The 22347-nt window shown below is 46.9% G+C and overlaps 1 protein-coding gene across 2 annotated transcripts in view; it reads left to right on the top strand.

Annotated features, from left to right (window-relative positions):
* Positions 1-21930, top strand: part of SMYD2 (SET and MYND domain containing 2) — a 57194-nt gene extending 35264 nt beyond the window's left edge. The window contains exons 6-12 of one of the 2 annotated variants that reach the window (XM_030302401.1): positions 2714-2781; positions 5361-5463; positions 8545-8655; positions 9523-9643; positions 10735-10909; positions 13176-13284; positions 21481-21930. In XM_030302401.1, coding sequence (XP_030158261.1) covers positions 2714-2781; positions 5361-5463; positions 8545-8655; positions 9523-9643; positions 10735-10909; positions 13176-13284; positions 21481-21561 — 768 coding nt within the window. In that variant the 3' untranslated portion in view covers positions 21562-21930. The remainder of the gene's footprint in view (positions 1-2713; positions 2782-5360; positions 5464-8544; positions 8656-9522; positions 9644-10734; positions 10910-13175; positions 13285-21480) is intronic. The other variant, XM_030302403.1, reaches the window with a different exon arrangement.
* Positions 21931-22347: the final 417 nt, after the last annotated feature.

Genomic DNA, 22347 nt, shown 5'->3' with positions numbered 1-22347 from the left:
GGTGTTGTAGGTTAGCCTGTGGCCCAGCAGCAGCTGGCAGCGGGAGATGACTGTGCTCCTCCGACAGCACGGAGGTGCATTTTAATCACTGGGAACATATGCATGGTTGGGAAATGTATTTTTGGTGTGCAGCCTACATCTAGTCTAAATGCTAATTATGAGAATAGCTTTAGCAAAGTACTTACGCCTGATTTGACTTGAAAAAAAGGACAGTGGCCCATGCATCTTTCTTAACATGCAAGTTCACTTTTCTTCTCCAGGGATATTTCAGAAGGGAGGGAAAGCTGGCAGGGAAATTGCTATGCAGTCTGGCTTACACACCATCACCGCCTCCCAGGAAGGGACAGTGATGACACTGTGCTTACAGGCGCCTGTGCCCACGAAGAGACACGCTCACTCTTGCACAGTGAGAGGAGGAGGATGGGGCGGGGGGGGGGGGTGGGACGTAGAATCCAGCGACGCAGAACATTCAAGCCTGAAGGAATTTGGAGTCACAGACTGATCCAGTTGAGCTCCATGCAGAGGAAGAGATTAAGAGGCAAAGGAGGGAGTCTCCTGCCCCTTGGAGTTAGTGAGGAGCTGTCTGTCCCTCCATCCATTTTGAAAAATTGCTGCTCAGTTCTTATTCTGTCATTCTGCAGACACTGCTGAGACCTATTAGTATCCAGTCTGAGATCGTAGATTGTTCAGGACCTACTATGGTGCAGGACACAGTTCGTGCCCCAATACATTTTGTTGAATGAATGAAAATCCCACTTTACTCTTACCTGATGTTGGTTGTCGGCCATTGGTTAATGGTAATTGATTCATGTCCTGATAACAGAATAGGCTGGGGGTACTTGAAGTTGGCACCAAAAATACTATGTTAAGTCTTCTACATAAAAATGCCCAACACCCCAGGTCTTCAAAGGCTGTGCATTGTTCTCCTAACCTGCAGTGATCTCTTTTTATGTTGAAAATTGTAAATACTGTTTGTGAATATGTTGAACTTACTGTAAAACCTGCAAGTCAAACCCATCATAGCCTTTACTTCTCTGTGTGCTGAGATTTCCAAGCCTTGACGTTGGCCCTTTAATTTTAAGTAAAATTGCCATATTAATATTCATAGGTGAGAACAATTTTAGAAGAAAATGGTATAGTGTAAAACTCTTTTGTGTTTCCGAAAACTGCTGTCTGAATGTCTGGTTTGAACTGACTCCTGTCCTGTTCTGCCACTCACTACATACATGGCCCTGAACAAGTTCTTAATCATTGTCCTCTCCCTGAGCCTCAGTGGCCACATCTGTGAAATGGGTTACGTCAGAGTAGTATTGCAGATTTATGAGAGGGTAAATCTGCAGCACCTAGCACAGGGCCTGGCCCAGAGTAAGTGCCCAGGGGATGCTAGTTTTAAAAAGCCCATCCACTGGCCTGAAACGCGCCCGTGCATTGTCTCTGGTATGGAAGAGCATGGTTCTAGCCCATGGGGTGAAATCGTGCAGCATGTGGTATCTCACAGCCTTCAGGGCAGCTGGGGAGGGGCAGGGGTCTCAGCCTTTGCCACTCGCTTTGGGCAAGTCACTGCTCCTCTCTGACTTCAGCTTCATCATTTGAAAAGTCAAAAGACGGAGTCCCCGTCCACCCCTGAAATTGTAGATACAAATGAAAAACATTCGCTGAATTGTCTCCCAATAGACTGGGTGTGCCTCGAGGGCACAGATGGTGGCCCGTTCACTCTTCTCTGCATAGTGCCCAGCATATGTTCTCAGTGAAAGTCGGCGGGAAGAATGAATTTACGGAACAACACAAACTCGGGGATGTACATTCCCCGTATTTAGCCTTCTAGCTCTAGGTTGGACTTCCAGAATGGTGAGAGTTGCTCTTGGTATTTTTTCAATGTAACATTTCTTTCTAAGGGTTGAGAAAGTCGCCAGTGGTTGATCTGGGCTGAGATGTGAAAGGAAGGTCTCCGTTCCTTAACCTCAGGCCCTCGGCCCCTCTGCCTCTCGAAGGCACGGACAGCAGTTAGATTACCTATGGAAGGGCTTTCATTTTTGCCACCTCACTTTATGGGATAGGTACTGATCAAGTGACTTCTTTTTTTTTTTTTAATGTTTCATTTATGGGTATATAGCTGACATACGCTGTTACATTAGCTTCAGGTGTACAGCGTTCACATACATTCGTTCACACACACAGACGTTCGTGTACATTGAGAAACGGTCCCTGCTGTAAGTCTGGTTACCATCTGTCACCTTACAAAGTTAATACAATATTATTGACTGTATTCCCTGTGCTGTACGTTACATCCCCGTGACTTCTTTTTTAACGGGAGGAAATCAAGGACAGAGGGACTCCGTGATGACCTCGAGATCGCATAGCCGATCTGTGGCATAATTGGGATTAGACTCCAGGTATCCTAAGTCCCATGCAAATATGCAAACCTCGGTCCTTGGACATCTTGTAGTGTCCTTGGGCCACTGTGCATAGCGGGGGTAGGTCGGCTACACTAAGGGCACTACATTCCTAACAATTCTGCTTTTGTTTGTTTACACATGAGATTGATGGGTCAGTTTTGTTTGACCAAAGATACCTTGCCAAAAGAAAGGTTTTTACATCACTAAACTGGAACATCATCCCAGTTAGTTTGTAAAAGGTCACAATTAAAGAAATGATTTCTACCCGAAGAGAAGCTTTCGCTCATCTGTTTCTCTCTCCTCTTTTCTCACTGTAGGTTAACTGTAACGGCTTCACAATTGAAGATGAAGAGCTTTCTCATTTGGGATCAGCAATTTTTCCCGAGTAAGCTGAGTTTGACTTCACTTCCTTTTACTTATTTAACACTAATTAGATTTTTTTTTTTTTGATTTTTTAAAATAACCTACCTAACTGCATGTGGCAGGCATGAAACTCCAAGTGAATTAAGACACCTTTTTAATTCTACTAGGTTTCAAAATATTTCCCATACATTTAGGGAGCCAAAGGTAGTAGTTAAGAGAACAGTTGCTTGTTAAGTCCTGCTAAGTAGGGAGCTGTTATTAAAGAATCCTCTCTAGTGTGCTTAGAAGGAACAGCCCGTGCCCTGCTGAGAAATTTGCCTTTTGCATATCTTTGGTTCTGGAAATCTTTGGGTCTCTCACACTCAAAGTGAAACACTAATTGCCAACCAAGCATTGCCATAGGCTAACGCAGAGACCGTATCCATCTGTTCCTTCTGAAAAATACTCGTATAGAAACAGCACGGTTTGGGAAGGAGACTGTGCTGAAGTAGTGAACTTGGAAAATTTCAAGGAACGATACGATTCTTCTTTACTTCAGGGATACTCAAGTAATTCAAGAAAGGCTGGCCAGTTGACTGTTGGAGATCTTTGTAGCTCTGACTGTAATGGATTGCCAAAAACGGCTTTGCCCCTTGCCTCTGATGGAGTGGGTATTTTCAGAATGCTTCAGTTCCCTGAAATCAAGTCCTCCCCTCACAGATGGAGCAAAGGAGCCTTTCCTGCATCCCCTGAGTTAATCCACCCTGTGGGTTGGTGATGTTGCTTAATATATACTAGAGGCTCCTTTGGCTTTGGGTTGCCGAAGGTAAAGGAGGCACCCACACACTTAAGCACGGAGGACATGTGAGCTCCTGGTGGGTCGGTCTGTTGCTGCCCGCATCTGCACGTCCGATGGGTCTGAAGGATAGAGAAGCATCTCTGTACAGGCCCACATCTCCTGAGCCACTGCCATCGGCTTTCCTGACTGGCGAAACAGAAGGTTGATTCACACAATAGTGTCCCTGTGGCCAACATGGTGTCATCTGCCGTTTGAATTCTGATAGTGAGGAAACAAGGGTTTGGGGGAAAAGCTCTTTTGGACTTTTGCTCTTGGGAAAGGGAAGGAGGAAAAGAGAAAGGCCGTTAGATCCTCTTTAGAAGGCTCTTACAGACAACTTCAGACATGGAAGAAGCTCTGGAATGTCTCTCCTCTCAGTGTTTTCAAGGCTAAGAGCAAGGTTAAGGGTGGTATTTGAGGGTTTGCCCTTCGCAGTGATCATCGCAAGAGAATGATGCCACCGAGAGCATGAATGTTTCAGGTTCTTTGCCTTAGTGAATTTCCCTCACCTTTATTAAAAAGATGTCCAGGAGTCTGGCTTGAAATGAACAAATAGTTCTACAAAAGGTTCTAGAAAGCTGCTTTTCCTCTAATAACAACGTTCAGCGCATTTGTTTATCAGATTTCCCAGGGCCTGATCGCCTGCCCACCACTTGGTCAGCAAGCTCGGTGGGCTGTCATGCGTGGTGGGGGTGACCCTTGCTAAGGACAAGACGAGTTATCCCCGGCCCAAGGCCAGTCACACACCCCATCACTCAGGCCTCTGGCAGCTGGCCGGTGGGAGAGGGCCACTCCCTCTTGAGTATAGCAAACCTGGGGCAGCTCACCCGTCAGGCTTCCCGGCTCTTTGCCCATTTGGCTCCGGGGCAAATAGGAGAGGGGTTTTGGTTGCCGAGGGTTCAGGCAAGTGACACTGGCCACCAGAGCAAAGATACATATGGATGTGAGTGCCCATATGAGCCCCAGTTTCCAGGCAGTTTTAATTGGGGGAAAAAATCCCTTTGGGCTGAAATCGTATCGCCATTGTGATTTCAAAGGCAGCATTTTCAGAGATCAAGCACTTTTTCCCTGTAGTTTAGAAATTTCTGTTCTCAGAACTTTGACCTTGATATAATCAGAAAGCTCAAAGCCCCTCGCATAGGCGAATCTCTCTGTCCTCTCCGTCCCTGAAAAGCAGACAGTAAGCAGCAGGAACAGTAATGTCCCAATTTTCCAGATGAGGAAATTGAGGTGCAGAGAGAGACACAGATAGGCTTCTGAGGGCCCCTCTGGGGACCACAGGCCCTCCCCAAGGAAGCCGGAGTCTCCCACAGGGGCAGCCTCTCAGCATCTGAAGAAAACCCGTTAGAAATAATCCACTAATAGAAAAAGCTGCTTGGAGACAGCAACCCGTTTGTCCTGTGCAGTGTCCTCTGGAGCAGCTTGCTGCGGGGGCTGGGTTTGGAGTCCTTCCTCCAACAGGAAGGAATGTTCCTGGGAGTTGTTGTCGCTGCTGTTTTTATTGTTACGTGTGTTTTATTTTTGGCCGAGATACCGCCGTCTGGAATTGTGAATTTCGCTTCTCGATACTGTTAAAGATGTTAGGTCTGATTATAAATAACACGCAGAAAAACAACCTCTTAGAATATGGTAGCCAACTGTTAGGTTGTTTGTGGTTTTGTTTTTGTTTTTAAACATCCTACCAAGATCCAGTTCCTGCAACTTCATAAGTAAACAGCCAGGGATTTACCTGAACAGTCTGCCTGCCTTCTTGAGAAAATTGGGTTTTCTCTTCTGATTGACAGCGTTGCACTGATGAATCATAGTTGCTGCCCCAATGTCATTGTGACCTACAAGGGGACGCTAGCAGAAGTGAGAGCTGTACAGGAAATCAACCCGGGAGAGGAGGTGAGTGCGTGGCCCCTGGCGGCTGTGGCCTAGTGCTTCCGACGGCTGTGTTAAAAGGCGGCGTGGAAAAATCAGTGTGGCCTCCATGGACGAGAGTGGCCTCCGTGGACGAGAGTCACAATGTGTCCACCCTTAGGCCCTCCAGGGTTAGTGATCAGATCTGTGACCTATGGCTTAGACTCCCACACTTTTGCCTTCCAGTTTTGTGCTCACCATTTCCATATGTGGCTAAGAAAAAAACAGGAAAGAATAAATTTGAGCTAAATTCCTTACAGAGATTTGTAGAGCTATACAGAGAAAGGAGACTACCCAAATGACCAAAATGAAACCTCTTGCGAGTTTCTGTATTTCTTTCTTTTTTAAAAAATTTTTATTGGGGCGCCTGGGTGGCGCAGTCGGTTGAGCGTCCGACTTCAGCCAGGTCACGATCTCGCGGTCTGTGAGTTCGAGCCCCGCGTCGGGCTCTGGGCTGATGGCTCGGAGCCTGGAGCCTGTTTCCGATTCTGTGTCTCCCTCTCTCTCTGCCCCTCCCCCGTTCATGCTCTGTCTCTCTCTGTCCCAAAAATAAATAAACGTTGAGAAAAAAAATTAAAAAAAAAAAATTTTTATTTATTCAGAGAGAGAGAGAGAGAGAGAGCAAGAAAGCATGAACTGGGGAGGGGCAGAGAGAGAGGGAGAGAGAGAATCCCAAATGGGTTCTGCACGGTCAGCACAGAGCCCGACATGGGGCTTGAACCCACAAACTGAGATCATAACCTGAGCTGAAATCAAGAGTCAGATGCTTAACCGACTGAGCCCCAGGCGCCTCGAGAGTCTCTGTATTTCTGTTGCCAAATAATTGAGCTTGAGCTTTTTTTTTTTTAATGTTTTATTTATTTTTGAGAGAGAGAGAGAGACAGAGCACGAGTGGGGGAGGAGCAGAGAGAGAGGGAGACACAGAATCGGAAACAGGCTCCAGGCTCCGAGCTGTCAGCACAGAGCCTGACGCAGGGCTTGAACTCACAAACTGTGAGATCATGACCTCAACCGACTGAGCCACCCAGGCGCCCCGAGCTTTTTCTTTTCTGATTAGTGAACTTCCTCCCCCAAAAGGTCAACACTCTTGTTATCTAAAGAGAGAAAAAGCAACTGACCAGTAGCTGACGAGTTAAAGCTCCAAGTGACACATCAGCATTTCACAACCCATCAATGCCACATCTCCAACTCCAGAGAGACTGTTTTTGAGGACTGCTGTTCAGGTGGTGGCTTGCACATACTCTCAGGGCAAGTAGAGGCTGGCTGTGACCGAGAGGTACCCTCCTTGTCTCAGGGATGTGGAGAAACCCAGGTGTTCGGTCACCTGTGCAGCGATTCCCTCCCCTTTCCCACACGCTGCCTCCATGACTACCTTCTAAGACGCGTCATCTCCAGAAAGCTCGAAAAGGCTGCCTGGCAAATTGCTACATGAATGCTTTGTGTTCTTAAATGAATAATAAAATCTCTAGCAAGGACACGTGGATTTGTAATCACACCCTTCAGAGTCAGGTTCAGTTTGGTGATCTCCACTGCCATTTTAAGGTGCCTATCTGGGTATTTTAAAATTTGAAGACCGTGATCTGTGTGCCAAATGCTCGAGGCCTTGGCTTCTCTGGAAGTTGTTAACCAGCCCACAGCCATACTAGGAGCTGAAGTCCAGGGCACAGGTTAGACTTCCTGTCGTCTGCTTCATTCATCAGGACGAGGGGACCCTGTTTTGGGCTGGGGCACCTTGGGTACCAGATGTCTGGCGACTTATGCCTCTTCTGTTAAAATAGACCCATCTCAGCCGGCCGGAAAGTGAGTCACCAGGCTCCAGTGCTCCCACAGGCTGGCTGGAGACTGAGCGGTTTGTCACCTAGAAGGGCTCTGTCTGGGCCAGAGCGGCGACACTGAGCGGCCTCTGTCGCCACCTTCTGGGCCCTGGTGTCTGTTGCGTCTTGTGTCCATCAGTCATTTCAAAGAACTGAGGCAGCTCTGGCCACGCGAGGCCGGGCAGGGCTGGCTCCTGTTGTTGGTTTGCCCTCACGCTCCGACAGATCTGAGATGCAGTGACCCCGCTTTGGGGAAGTCACTGCCTTGGGGGAGACTTGCCCTTCAAAGAGGGTGTCAGATGAGCTGCAGGGTCTCCGGTGCCGCCCTTGGGGTCTGGGAGAGCTTGGCTTGGCCGTGCCTGCAAGCACCTAGCCCCGCGCGAGTGCCCCCTGCCTGCCTGCCAGTGCCCGAGGTTACTGGCACGCGGACGGCTTTGTGACATCCATCTGTTCAGTCAGACATTTGCCTGATGGTGTGGGATGCGCAGCGAGCGCTGTCCCAGTGAGTAGATAATGGCCAGTTAAATGCCCGTCTCCTCCATATGCTCCAAGCCCCGGTTATAGACCCCGTTTGAAAAAAGCAAGGACGGGAGAACCCAGTGAGCCCAGAGGCAAGACTTTTCCAAGTTCTCTGGCCCAGCTGGGTCAGGCAGCGGCGTGCTGGCGTCCTGGAAGCTGTGTCCTCCCTGTGCCGACTTGTCCCGCCCACCGGGCCCAGCTTCTTGTCCCCTTGCCAGCTGATGGAAGGGAAACCTATCAGTGTGTATGTGTCCATGCTTCCCCCCCACCCAGCGATGCATCTGGGCCGGCCCAAGCTGTGCAAGACAAGAGGATAAATAAAGGCCAGGCAGAGAGAGGCCAGGCCCAATCTCAAGGATGATAGAGTCTTTGCCCAGTGGGGCCTTGGCTTCTACACGTGTGACGGCATCATGTGCTTGCTGGGACAAGTCCACAGCTTGCTGTCTTCGGGGAGGCCGGGGTGGGGAGGCTTTCACCCCTCCAGTTTACTGTTTGGTGGGCTTCTGGATTCTCTGGAAGGTGGCAAGAGAGGCCCTTTCTCTCCATCACAAGGAGGTGGACAACACTGGGGGACTGCTGACATTAAAGAATTCAGTGAGCTAAAGGGAAGAACATACCCCAAACTGTGGCTTCCTCAGTGCTCATCCCTGTAAGTGTTTGCAGAGCCACAGAAAGGATAAGGAGCAAGTTTACCTGTAGCAGCTGGTGTTTTCCACCTTTTGGACCCCCTCAGGTTTTCACCAGCTACATCGACCTCCTGTACCCAACCGAAGACAGGAATGACCGGTTAAGAGATTCCTACTTCTTCACCTGCCAGTGCCAGGAGTGCACCACCAAAGACAAGGTAGGCCGATGGGGTCAAGGTGCTGACCGTAGCCTGCGTCTCAGGCCCTCGCTGCCAGTCGGGTATCCTGTCTGACTTGGGGTGTCTCCTCCTGCAGTATTTTTCACATGTCTTGCCAAGGTGGCTAGAAGGAAGCTAGTTACACCAGGCCTCTGTTTAAAGCCGATCCTCACAGCTGATTGAAACATTTCCATTTCACTGTGCACATAAGAGAAGGATTTGCCAAATGGCTATTTCTTGGAAAGAGCTGGCTGCTTAAAAGAGAGGGAAGGGAAAAAGCACACGGGAGGCTTCCCAACCTCTTCACGAGAATAAGGAACATTTTCCCTGGCATTGCCAATATCATTTTGCCCATGCCACCCTCCTTATTCTCTTGATTCATAGATGTGTGGACACACATATCTGCCCATAGCAAACACACTCTAAGTGTGCTGCCTGGATAAGGACTGTCTAGAAAATTCACATATATATATATATATATATATATATATATATATATTTATTTATTTATTTATTTTGAGTGACAGCGCATGAGCAGGGAGGGGCAGAGAGAGAGGGAGAGCGAGAGAATCCCAAGCAGGCTCAGTGCAGAGCCCCGTGAACTGTGAGATCATGACCTGAGCCGAAAACAAGAGTCGGACGTATAACCTATGGAGCCACCCTGGCGCCCCTAGAAAATTATTTTTGTTTGTTTTTTGTAAAAAGGTAATGGAGTACTAGGTTTCCCTTAGATGCGTTGCCCAATTTCCTTTCATTCTTTTGTAACTTTAGAATGGGCAAGTCTCAAAATACACTGTTTGAGGGGTTTCCCCATCAGTGTCGTCTCCATGGGAGATAACACCTTGCACTTGTGGACGTTTCCCCCAGGATAAGGCCAAGGTGGAAATCCGGAAGCTCAGCGATCCACCAAAGGCGGAAACCATCCGTGACATGGTCAGATACGCACGCAACGTCATCGAGGAGTTCCGGAGGGCCAAGCACTACAAATATATCCTTTACAACTTTACAACAGAAGTTTACTGTCCCTCGCCTTCAAGAGGTGCCGGAGAGCCGGGAGGAGGGAGCAGAAGGGCAGGTGTAAGGCTCTGAACACGAAAGAATGAATGGCTCCCAAGAAATGTGGGAAGAATTACTGACCACCCATGACTTGGTGTCAGCCACGCCCAAGTTTTACGATGTTGATTTCATCTTCTTTCTCCTCGTTTCACTAGTTTGGTCAGGAGCTGGATGTGGGGGAGGAGTTTTATTGTGTAAAGTTGTGGAGAAGAGTTCCTTGACGGCCCTCATTAATTGGGTGTCATACTCCAGGCAAGCGCAGCACGAAGGGCTTTGCTTACATTATTGTACCCAGTCCTCACAGGGACACACAAGAACACACAATGTTGCCATCCCCATGTAGCAGGTGGGAACAGACTCTTAGGTAGCAAGTAATTTGCCAAAGGGACAGAGCCCGCCAGGATTTTTCCCCCGGTCTGCTGACTACCATAATCCATGTTCTTAACCATTACATTCTAGCGTTTTCTTGGGCTGAAAATTTCCCCCACATTTACACTGGAGGAAATTGAAGAAAGGCATGTTTTGTTTTGTTTTTTTCTTAGCATAAAAAAGAACTTTTTCTTCAGAAATGCTTCAGCCGAAGTACTGAGCTTGGGTGAAGGTTTAAATTTAACTAGAAGGTTGAGATTGGTGATCCTAAACATGGTTTACAGCTGACCTGAGGGTCTGTTCCCTGGGGCTAAAAGTTTTCAAATTGTGTTTGATAGTTGAGGTCTTCAGTTTTCTTCTGAAGTTTGTTTCTTTAAGAAAAAAATAATTGCCAGGGTGCCTGGGTGGCTCAGTCGGTTAAGCGTCCAGTTTCGGCTCAGGTCAGGAATTCATGGTTTGTGTGTTTGAAAATTTAAAAGAATTTTCTTTAAAAGAAAAAAATAATTGCCTTTCATTTTTGCTTGGCTTTCTGTAATTGACTTTTGCAGAGGGCGAGGGTAGGGGCGGAGTGCACCCGAGTAACGGCTGGAACCGGCCTCTGGAACTGTCCAAGCCGAGAGGCCTCAGCCTGTCCTTTCCTTAACGCCAGAGCACCCCCTAGTGAGCTGCTGGAGATCTGTGAGCTCAGCCAGGAGAAGATGAGCTCCGTGTTCGAGGACAGCAACGTGTACATGTTGCACATGATGTACCAGGCCATGGGTGTCTGCTTGTACATGCAGGACTGGGAAGGAGCCCTGCGATACGGACAGAAGATCATTAAGCCCTACAGGTGATGGCAGTGGCTGTTTCTGATCGTCTTAGCGGGGAGCAGAATTTGGGGCTTGGGAATGTGTACCTCGGCTGTGTTGTTTTCTGACCGCGCTGTGTGGGAACATGCTAGAACAGCGTTCTCTCGCTGCACCCACACCTGGAGGCACAGGTGCAGGGTGCTTCTGCATCAGGCCTGGCATCTGGAAGAGAACGCTTGTAGAGGCAGGTGTGAGGTTATGAAGGGGGTGCTGGGGCAAGAGCCCTCCCAGAGCCTCTCCAGGGTGCTGTATCCAAAGTAGTTAATTCAGATCCGGATTAAAAAGCCACTGGCTTGTTTCTTTTTCCTCCTGTGCCTTCCAAGTGAAACACACTTATTACCTGGTAACTGGTGGTCCCACATCCCTGCTTTTCCATCGTTACTCACACCATCCCCTTCTTGTGTTTTTTAAAATTGCTTCCCGGTTTGCAAACAGGGAAGTGCCGGGACCATTGAGTTGGCTCTGGTTGGTTACCCATTATCTACCCTGCTAGTTCTGAATACAGCAAGTTGGATTTTAACTTAGAGTAATAATGAATGTTGGCCCCGGGGAAGTTTCCTGTCGAGAGGGTTTTTAAACCTTAAAGTGTGTGACAGATGGAGGTCGTGGCAGTTTCCTCTGGCTCTGATTAGCCATGTCAGGGCTGGGATGGCCTAGATCTTATCAGTGGGGCACTTGTTAAACACATTACCATTGTGCATTTGCAGGGTCTCGCCAAGACCAAGTGGCTCAGAATCTCTGGGCATTAGCTCTGAAATCCCTGTGCCCCAGAAGCACCCCAGGTGTTTCTCCTGGATTTGAGAAGCCCTCAGTTCTCCCTCACTATCCAGGGTTGGGGACTGTAAAGTTTGGGTCTGGTCTGGATTTCCACTGCCTTCCCCTTCCCCTGCGCTACCCTGACTAGCCATCAGGGGGAGCTCAAGGGAAGCCAGCTCCTAAAATCTGCTCTTCGAAACAATTTGCTACATCACAGACTCTCTCACAACCTATCTTCTTCCTGAGGTGGGTGACAAAGTCCTCTGGGCTTATGCACAGAGCCTTCTATGAGATCTAGAGGGAGGGAGGGTAGGGATGAGAGAGAGAGAGAGAGAGAAAGAATGAGAATGAATGAAATAATCTTAGCTTTGTGCTCCCTCTCCCAGCTGGGCCTTGCTCTGCTGGACACTTCCTTAGCTTGGTGAGCCCCTCCCGGAGGCCAGCTCTGGCTTTCTGTGGGGCCACTGGCACCAGCGCTTCCTCCAGGCAGCGTGCTGCCTGCCCAGGAATACAGATAGAATGCGTTGTCTCGTATGGATGGATCTTGAGCTGTACAGACGGGTCTGTAAATAAACACCTGCACACACACGTACATTCTCTCTCCCCTCGTCCTGTCCCACCCATAAGCTGCCTCCTGCTGTCTTTCCTAGGCAGGCCCTACCAGTCGGCCTTCAGTTAAAACCAGACAGAGAACAGGGCTCTGGGTGGCTCCATCGGTTAAGCGTCTGATTCTTGATTTTGGCTCAGGTCGTGATCGCACAGTTCGTGAGATCGAGTCCCACATTGGGCTCTGCGCCGACAGCACAGAGCCTGCTTGGGATTCTCTCTCTCCCTTTCTCTCAAAATAAATAAATCATCTTTAAAAACAATAGCTCCCACTCCCCCAAATTATTCCCTGCTTTTGAAAACAAAACAGAGAGAACGCCTACTGTATGTAAAGCCCTCTGCTGGACAACAGAGAAAGCAAACCCAGAGGAAGTAGGTGTTCTCCTGACTTCAGAGAGCTGACAGCTTTGTTAACTCAAGTGACAGCCATCGAGTGTGACAGAAAGTTGGGTTCTGGAGACACACGGGTGTGTGTATAACACTGACAGGCGTTCTGTCTTTTTACTGTGAGTGGATAGGCCTAATCTGCCAATGTCCGTGAGGAGACAGGCCCAGATAAATGGGGGACTCACTTTCAAAGATGTTTTCCCAGTGCCCTGCTTTGAGTGCACCTGAAACAAAAACCTGGGACTGGGGTCGAATGTCATGTTTTCGGTGTTTTTATGCAGGATTTCTCCTGCAGTTTTGATGTAGCTTTTCAGAAACACACACACTTGCGTGAAATGAAGCGCGTCTGCGTGCTCAGACAGGGTCGAACCATCCACGGTGTCCACCCAGAATTTGCCAGGGCCTGGAGGAGCCTGGCTGCCATGGGGTCATGGCGCCTGGCCTGCAGGCTGCTTGGCGCCCTTTGACGGTGGCCTGTTATCTCCTCTCTTCTTCCAGCAAACATTACCCTCTGTACTCCCTCAATGTGGCCTCCATGTGGCTGAAGCTGGGAAGGCTATACATGGGCCTGGAAAACAAAGCTGCTGGAGAAAGAGCCCTGAAGAAGGTGCGTCTGCAACATGAGGCTGGGGGTCCCGGGGCCCCGCGGCCCCTTTGTCTCCTGCCCTCGCACCTGGTTGGGCTGAGGGACTGAAGTCATGGAGAACCACCCAGCTCTGGATCCCCCTCTGGCAGGGACGTGGGAGGCAGGGGGTTGGGCAGGTCGGGGTATAGTAAGTGATGGAGCCTTTGCCTTGTCTGTATCCGGGCCCGCCCTTGGGGGAAGGGCTGCACACACTGAGAGAGGCTGGCTGTGACTCTAGGCACAGCCCGAGCATGGGGGGATGGGGGCGCCACCCCCGGCCCGCATGAAGCCCTGGAAGTGGACAGGGGCCACGGGATGGGTCAGGAGACTGGAGAAGGAATCGTCCGTGTGTCTGCCTTTAGGATTGGGATTTATGCTGCCCAGTTGAGGTGAAATCAAGGCAGTTGGATTGAGTTCCTCAGGATTACGATGATGCGTTTGCAGTTTCTAAAGCGTACTGAAAAACCATCATCATTGTTCATCAAGTACCAGTCATGTGCCAGGACCCTTTCAGTTCTCACAAAAATGATACAGGTTTTCTGGTAGAAAAATGGAGATTCAGTCGGAGGCCTTCATTCAGACTGGGGTCTTCCTGAGTCGAAAGCTCCACTTGCCCAGGCTGTGACCAGCACACAGGGGACACCAGGACCCTGGGCATGTGCCTCCCTCAGTGTTTGACTGCTCTGTGCTGCCGGTGGGTGAGGGGGCCTGGCCCTGACCTTGCACCTTACGGTAGCTGGAGTCACCGTCCCGAATATCAATTCTCGTCCTTTACGTAGCAGTTAACAGTTGAGGAACTGTAATCTTTGGGTCAGTCTGTTGATCCTGTAAGAGAGTGTCTGTAAAAGTTGGGGCCAGACTCTCTCAGACTTCCTAGTAGACTACTTGGGAAGATGGTATTAGGTCCCACATCCCAAATGGAAGGGTCGAGACCTGACCAGGTTGGCAATGTGAGCTAAGCATGCACTTTTCTGTTTTGAAACCATAGAATTTACCTCCTAAGATAATAGATTTGTTGCCTTGGTGAGTTGAGGGAAAGTGGGCCAGTTAGGTCAGAGTTGCAAGGTGCTGGTGTTTAGTAATGAGGTACGAGAACAGTGAAGGACGAAGTAGCTCCGAAAAAGGACTGTGAATTGTGAAATGAACACAGTAGAGGCATTTGGACAGGACATTCCTGAGTGTCCCGAAGGCTCACGCTGTTCCTCGGCCTGCCTCCTTTTGGTTTGAGATTTAGGAAGAGAATGGTACAATGGAAAGGATCATCTATCAGAGTCACAGGCCATCAGAAATTCCCCGTTCGGGAATTTAAGTTTTTCTGTCCGCAATGGAGTTGAATACAGAACAAAATAAATTCTTACCGATAACATTTGGTCTATACTTCCTATATGCCGGATGCTGTTCTAAACACCGTATGTGTACTGACAACTCGGAGGCATCATTCCTATTTCGCAGATGAGGAAAATGAGGTGCGGAGCAGTTAATTGCCCAAGGTCACACAGCTGGGAAATGATGGCGCCACTGGCACCTCTTCGGTTTATATTACTTCACTGTAAAGATTCCTTATTTTTTTTTTTTTTTTTTTTTTTTTTTTTTTTTTTTTTTTTTTTTTTTTTTTTTTTATATGAAGTTTATTGACAAATTGGTTTCCATACAACACCCAGTGCTCATCCCAAAAGGTGCCCTCCTCAATACCCATCACCCACCCGCCCCTCCCTCCCACCCCCCATCAACCCTCAGTTTGTTCTCAGTTTTTAACAGTCTCTTATGCTTTGGCTCTCTCCCACTCTAACGTCCTTTTTTTTTTTTTTTTTTTTTCCTTCCCCTCCCCCATGGGTTCCTGTTAAGTTTCTCAGGATCCACATAAGAGTGAAACCATATGGTATCTGTCTTTCTCTGTATGGCTTATTTCACTTAGCATCACACTCTCCAGTTCCATCCACGTTGCTACAAAAGGCCATATTTCATTTTTTCTCATTGCCACGTAGTATTCCATTGTGTATATAAACCACAATTTCTTTATCCATTCATCAGTTGATGGACATTTAGGCTCTTTCCATAATTTGGCTATTGTTGAGAGTGCTGCTATGAACATTGGGGTACAAGTGCCCCTATGCATCAGTACTCCTGTATCCCTTGGGTAGATTCCTAGCAGTGCTATTGCTGGGTCATAGGGTAGGTCTATTTTTAATTTTCTGAGGAACCTCCACACTGCTTTCCAGAGCGGCTGCACCAATTTGCATTCCCACCAACAGTGCAAGAGGGTTCCCGTTTCTCCACATCCTCTCCAGCATCTATAGTCTCCTGATTTGTTCATTTTGGCCACTCTGACTGGCGTGAGGTGATACCTGAGTGTGGTTTTGATTTGTATTTCCCTGATAAGGAGCGACGCTGAACATCTTTTCATGTGCCTGTTGGCCATCTGGATGTCTTCTTTAGAGAAGTGTCTATTCATGTTTTCTGCCCATTTCTTCACTGGGTTATTTGTTTTTCGGGTGTGGAGTTTGGTGAGCTCTTTATAGATTTTAGATACTAGCCCTTTGTCCGATATGTCATTTGCAAATATCTTTTCCCATTCCGTTGGTTGCCTTTTAGTTTTGTTGGTTGTTTCCTTTGCTGTGCAGAAGCTTTTATCTTCATAAGGTCCCAGTAATTCACTTTTGCTTTTAATTCCCTTGCCTTTGGGGATGTGTCGAGTAAGAGATTGCTACGGCTGAGGTCAGAGAGGTCTTTTCCTGCTTTCTCCTCTAAGGTTCTGATGGTTTCCTGTCTCACATTTAGGTCCTTTATCCATTTTGAGTTTATTTTTGTAAATGGTGTGAGAAAGTGGTCTAGTTTCAACCTTCTGCATGTTGCTGTCCAGTTCTCCCAGCACCATTTGTTAAAGAGGCTGTCTTTTTTCCATTGGATGTTCTTTCCTGCTTTGTCAAAGATGAGTTGGCCATACGTTTGTGGGTCTAGTTCTGGGGTTTCTATTCTATTCCATTGGTCTGTGTGTCTGTTTTTGTGCCAATACCATGCTGTCTTGATGATGACAGCTTTGTAGTAGAGGCTAAAGTCTGGGATTGTGATGCCTCCTGCTTTGGTCTTCTTCTTCAAAATTCCTTTGGCTATTCGGGGCCTTTTGTGGTTCCATATGAATTTTAGGATTGCTTGTTCTAGTTTCGAGAAGAATGCTGGTGCAATTTTGATTGGGATTGCATTGAATGTGTAGATAGCTTTGGGTAGTATTGACATTTTGACAATATTTATTTTTCCAATCCATGAGCAGGGAATGTCTTTCCATTTCTTTAAATCTTCTTCAATTGCCTTCATAAGCTTTCTATAGTTTTCAGCATACAGATCCTTTACATCTTTGGTTAGATTTATTCCTAGGTATTTTATGCTTCTTGGTGCAATTGTAAATGGGATCAGTTTCTTTATTTGTCTTTCTGTTGCTTCATTGTTAGTGTATAAGAATGCAACTGATTTCTGGACATTGATTTTGTATCCTGCAACTTTGCTGAATTCATGTATCAGTTCTAGCAGACTTTTGGTGGAGTCTATCGGATTTTCCATGTATAATATCATGTCATCTGCAAAAAGCGAAAGCTTGACTTCATCTTTGCCAATTTTGATGCCTTTGATTTCCTTTTGTTGTCTGATTGCTGATGCTAGAACTTCCAGCACTATGTTAAACAACAACGGTGAGAGTGGGCATCCCTGTCGTGTTCCTGATCTCAGGGAAAAAGCTCTCAGTTTTTCCCCGTTGAGGATGATGTTAGCTGTGGGCTTTTCATAAATGGCTTTTATGATCTTTAAGTATGTTCCTTCTATCCCGACTTTCTCAAGGGTTTTTATTAAGAAAGGGTGCTGGATTTTGTCAAAGGCCTTTTCTGCATCGATTGACAGGATCATATGGTTCTTCTCTTTTTTTTTGTTAATGTGATGTATCACGTTGATTGATTTGCGAATGTTGAACCAGCCCTGCATCCCAGGAATGAATCCCACTTGATCATGGTGAATAATTCTTTTTATATGCTGTTGAATTCGATTTGCTAGTATCTTATTGAGAATTTTGGCATCCATATTCATCAGGGATATTGGCCTGTAGTTCTCTTTTTTTACTGGGTCTCTGTCTGGTTTAGGAATCAAAGTAATACTGGCTTCATAGAATGAGTCTGGAAGTTTTCCTTCCCTTTCTATTTCTTGGAATAGCTTGAGAAGGATAGGTATTATCTCTGCTTTAAACGTCTGGTAGAACTCCCCTGGGAAGCCATCTGGTCCTGGACTCTTATTTGTTGGGAGATTTTTGATAACCGATTCAATTTCTTCGCTGGTTATGGGTCTGTTCAAGCTTTCTATTTCCTCCTGATTGAGTTTTGGAAGAGTGTGGGTGTTTAGGAATTTGTCCATTTCTTCCAGGTTGTCCAATTTGTTGGCATATAATTTTTCATAGTATTCCCTGATAATTGTTTGTATCTCTGAGGGATTGGTTGTAATAATTCCATTTTCATTCATGATTTTATCTATTTGGGTCATCTCCCTTTTCTTTTTGAGAAGCCTGGCTAGAGGTTTGTCAATTTTGTTTATTTTTTCAAAAAACCAACTCTTGGTTTCGTTGATCTGCTCTACAGTTTTTTTAGATTCTATATTGTTTATTTCTGCTCTGATCTTTATTATTTCTCTTCTTCTGCTGGGTTTAGGCTGCCTTTGCTGTTCTGCTTCTATTTCCTTTAGGTGTGCTGTTAGATTTTGTATTTGGGATTTTTCTTGTTTCTTGAGATAGGCCTGGATTGCAATGTATTTTCCTCTCAGGACTGCCTTCGCTGCGTCCCAAAGCGTTTGGATTGTTGTATTTCATTTTCGTTTGTTTCCATATATTTTTTGATTTCTTCTCTAATTGCCTGGTTGACCCACTCATTCGTTAGTAGGGTGTTCTTTAACCTCCACGCTTTTGGAGGTTTTCCAGACTTTTTCCTGTGGTTGATTTCAAGCTTCATAGCATTGTGGTCTGAAAGTATGCATGGTATAATTTCAATTCTTGTAAACTTATGAAGGGCTGTTTTGTGACCCAGTATATGATCTATCTTGGAGAATGTTCCATGTGCACTCGAGAAGAAAGTATATTCTGTTGCTTTGGGATGCAGAGTTCTAAATATATCTGTCAAGTCCATCTGATCCAGTGTCTCATTCAGGGCCCTTGTTTCTTTATTGACTGTGTGTCTAGATGATCTATCCATTTCTGTAAGTGGGGTGTTAAAGTCCCCTGCAATTACCACATTCTTATCAATAAGGTTGCTTCTGTTTATGAGTAATTGTTTTATATATTTGGGGGCTCCGGTATTCGGCGCATAGACATTGATAATTGTTAGCTCTTCCTGATGGATAGACCCTGTAACTATTATATAATGTCCTTCTTCATCTCTTGTTACAGCCTTTAATTTAAAGTCTAGTTTGTCTGATATAAGTATGGCTACTCCAGCTTTCTTCTGGCTTCCAGTAGCATGATAAATAGTTCTCCATCCCCTCACTCTGAATCTAAAGGTGTCCTCAGGTCTAAAATGAGTCTCTTGTAGACAGCAAATAGATGGGTCTTGTTTTTTTATCCATTCTGATACCCTATGTCTTTTGGTTGGCGCATTTAATCCGTTTACATTCAGTGTTATTATAGAAAGATACGGGTTTAGAGTCATTGTGATGTCTGTATGTTTTATGCTTGTAGTGATGTCTCTGGTACTTTGTCTCACAGGGTCCCCCTTAGGATCTCTTGTAGGGCTGGTTTAGTGGTGACAAATTCCTTCAGTTTTTGTTTGTTTGGGAAGACCTTTATCTCTCCTTCTATTCTAAATGACAGACTTGCTGGATAAAGGATTCTCGGCTGCATATTTTTGCTATCTAGCACCCTGAAAATCTCGTGCCAATTCTTTCTGGCCTGCCAAGTTTCAAAAGAGAGATCAGTCACGAGTCTTATAGGTCTCCCTTTATATGTGAGGGCACGTTTACCCCTTGCTGCTTTCAGAATTTTCTCTTTATCCTTGTATTTTGCCAGTTTCACTATGATATGTCGTGCAGAAGATCGATTCAAGTTACGTCTGAAGGGAGTTCTCTGTGCCTCTTGGATTTCAATGCCTTTTTCCTTCCCCAGTTCAGGGAAGTTCTCAGCTATTATTTCTTCAAGTACCCCTTCAGCACCTTTCCCTCTCTCTTCCTCCTCTGGGATACCAATTATGCGTATATTATTTCTTTTTAGTGTATCACTTAGTTCTCTAATTTTCCCCTCATACTCCTGGATTTTTTTATCTCTCTTTTTCTCAGCTTCCTCTTTTTCCATAACTTTATCTTCTAGTTCACCTATTCTCTCCTCTGCCTCTTCCATCCGAGCCGTGGTGGTTTGCATTTTGTTTTCCATTTCCTTTAAAGCGTTTTTCAGCTCCTCGTGACTGTTCCTTAGTCCCCTGATGTCTGTAGCAAGAGATTCTCTGCTGTCCTGTATGCTGTTTTCCAGCCCAGCGATTAATTTTATGACTATTATTCTAAATTCACTTTCTGTTATATTATTTAAATCCTTTTTGATCAGCTCATTAGCTGTTGTTATTTCCTGGAGATTCTTCTGAGGGGAATTCTTCCGCTTGGTCATTTTGGATAGTCCCTGGTGTGGTGAGGGCCTGCAGGGCACTTCCCCTGTGCTGTGGTGTATAACTGGAGTTGGTGGGCGGGGCCGCAGTCCGACCTGATGTCTGCCCCCAGCCCACCGCTGGGGCCACAGTCAGACTGGTGTGTGCCTTCTCTTCCCCTCTCCTAGGGGCGGGATTCACTGTGGGGTGGCGTGGCCCGTCTGGGCTACTTGCACACTGCCAGGCTTGTGATGCTGGGGATCTGGCGTATTAGCTGGGGTGGGAAGGCAAGGTGCACGGCGGGAGGGGGGGCAGGCTTAGCTCGCTTCTCCTTAGGTGATCCACTTCAGGAGGGGCCCTGTGGCAGCCGGAGGGAGTCAAATCGCTGCCGGAGGTTTGGCTCCGCAGAAGCACAGAGTTGGGTGTTCGCGCGGAGCGAGCAATTTCCCTGGCCGGAGCCGGTTCCCTTTGGGATTTTGGCTGGGGGATGGGCGGGGGAGATGGCGCTGGCTAGCGCCTTTGTTCCCCGCCAAACTGAGCTCTGTCGTCCGGGGGCTCCGCAGCTCACCCTCCCTTTGTCCTCCAGCCTTCCCGCTTTCCGAGCAGAGCTGTTAACTTATGACCTCCCAGACGCTAAGTCGCGCTTGCTAAGTCGCGCTTGCTGTCTGAACACAGTCCGTCAGGCCCCTCCGCTTTTGCAAGCCGGACTCGGGGGCTCTGCTTGGCCGGCGAGCCGCCCCTCCGTCCCGGCTCCCTCCCGCCAGTCCGTGGAGCGCGCACCGCCTCGCCGCCCTTCCTACCCTCTTCCGTGGGCCTCTCGTCTGCACTTGGGTCCGGTGACTCTGTTCTGCTAATCCTCTGGCGGTTTTCTGGGTTATTTAGGCAGGTGTAGGTGGAATCTAAGTGATCAGCAGGACGCGCGGTGAGCCCAGCGTCCTCCTACGCCGCCATCTTCCCAGAATCCTAAGAGGGTGGATCTTGAAAGTCTAAAGATGCCTTATTAAGTATGTTCTCTCCAGCTGCCTCAAATGAAACCTGCAACGACTTTGAAGTTTTTGGTTTTGTTTTTGTTTTTAAGAATGTGTATTACAAGGAAAGCATGCATTTTTCGAAAGGGAAAAACGACTTAGTCGTGTCTTAGAGATGAGCAGTGTCGACTAAAATCAAAACAGGTTCAGTATGAAGTTCACTGTGGCCTTTTCTGTTCCAGCACCGCGTGTACTGGGTTCAGCACAAATAATTCTATCCCTACAGCATTTTCTACTGCAAGATCTAGAATGTCATGAGATCAGTTTCTCTGTATCATTTCTTCAACTGTTGTAGAATGTTGTACTCGGCAGTACAGACTGGGTGACTAGTTGGTCATCAGATAATCTTGTCTATTAAAAAGAAAAGAGAGAAAAGAAAAGGAAAGAAAAAAAAGCCAGACTCTGGAAGAGAACATGGCTCCAGGAGCCAGGATGTATCCTGTGCCTTGGAGCAGAGAAGTCTTAGCTGGAGTTAAGTTAGCCCAGGGTGCAGGTTAGGGGAGGGGGAGGGGCTACCTTCAGGCTCTCAACCCTTTCCTCGTCTCCGTCTTTCCTAGGCCATCGCGATAATGGAAGTGGCTCACGGGAAAGACCATCCGTACATTTCCGAGATCAAACAGGAGATTGACAGCCACTGAAACTACGCCTACATGTTAGTTTTTATTTAAATGTTAGTGCAGAAGCCTTCAAGGATTTGAATATTTCATTCAAGTTGTACACATCACTCCCGCCTTTCTGTAAAATCATTGGAATGAAAAACAATACCTGCCCTTAAACCTTACACACGGCCCCCCCTGGAAATTGGTCTTAATCTTTAATCTTAATACCAAAATAATTTTTGAATGCTTTTCTCCCCCCCCCCCAAGAGATAATGGCATGGTTTCAAATATCATATACTTTGGAAAGATTGAATTAAAATACGCGATTCTTTTCCCTTTCATGCCTGTTCTAATGTGCTGAACAAACCTGGACGATGAAAGAGAATAAAACAGATAATGGTATCGGAAGTTTGTCTTTTCTTCTGTCTGAGGGGAGGATTTCAAAGTGGCAGTGGAGGCCGGGTGTGGGAGTGCAGGCGTGGGGGGCAGGCGGCCACTTAGTCTGTAGTGACTTTCAGGGATCAGTGCCTGTGGAGGAGAAAAGAGAGAAGGTACAATTAAGTGACCTGTGTACCACCCCCGCTCCCCGGGCAGGAGAACGTGTCTGTCTTGAGTCATGGGTCTAGTATCTGGAATCCCTTCTGTGCATAGAGGTGCATCTTGCATGCTTGGCTTCCTTGGCTTTTTTTTTTCTTTTTTTTTTGTCCTCTGTCTGAAAGCAGACTTTCCATTTCTCATTTCTGTTGACTGTTCTATGCAGTGCTGTCCGTGTTTGGAAACAATCCAGGATAAGCTTGAGAAGGAAAAAAAATTTTTTTTCCTTAC

Source organism: Lynx canadensis, chromosome F1 (genome assembly GCF_007474595.2).
Source record: "Lynx canadensis isolate LIC74 chromosome F1, mLynCan4.pri.v2, whole genome shotgun sequence".
Taxonomy (NCBI): Eukaryota; Metazoa; Chordata; class Mammalia; order Carnivora; family Felidae; genus Lynx; species Lynx canadensis.
The sequence above is the reverse complement of the archived record's forward strand: the minus strand, read 5'-3'. Positions and strand labels throughout refer to the sequence as shown.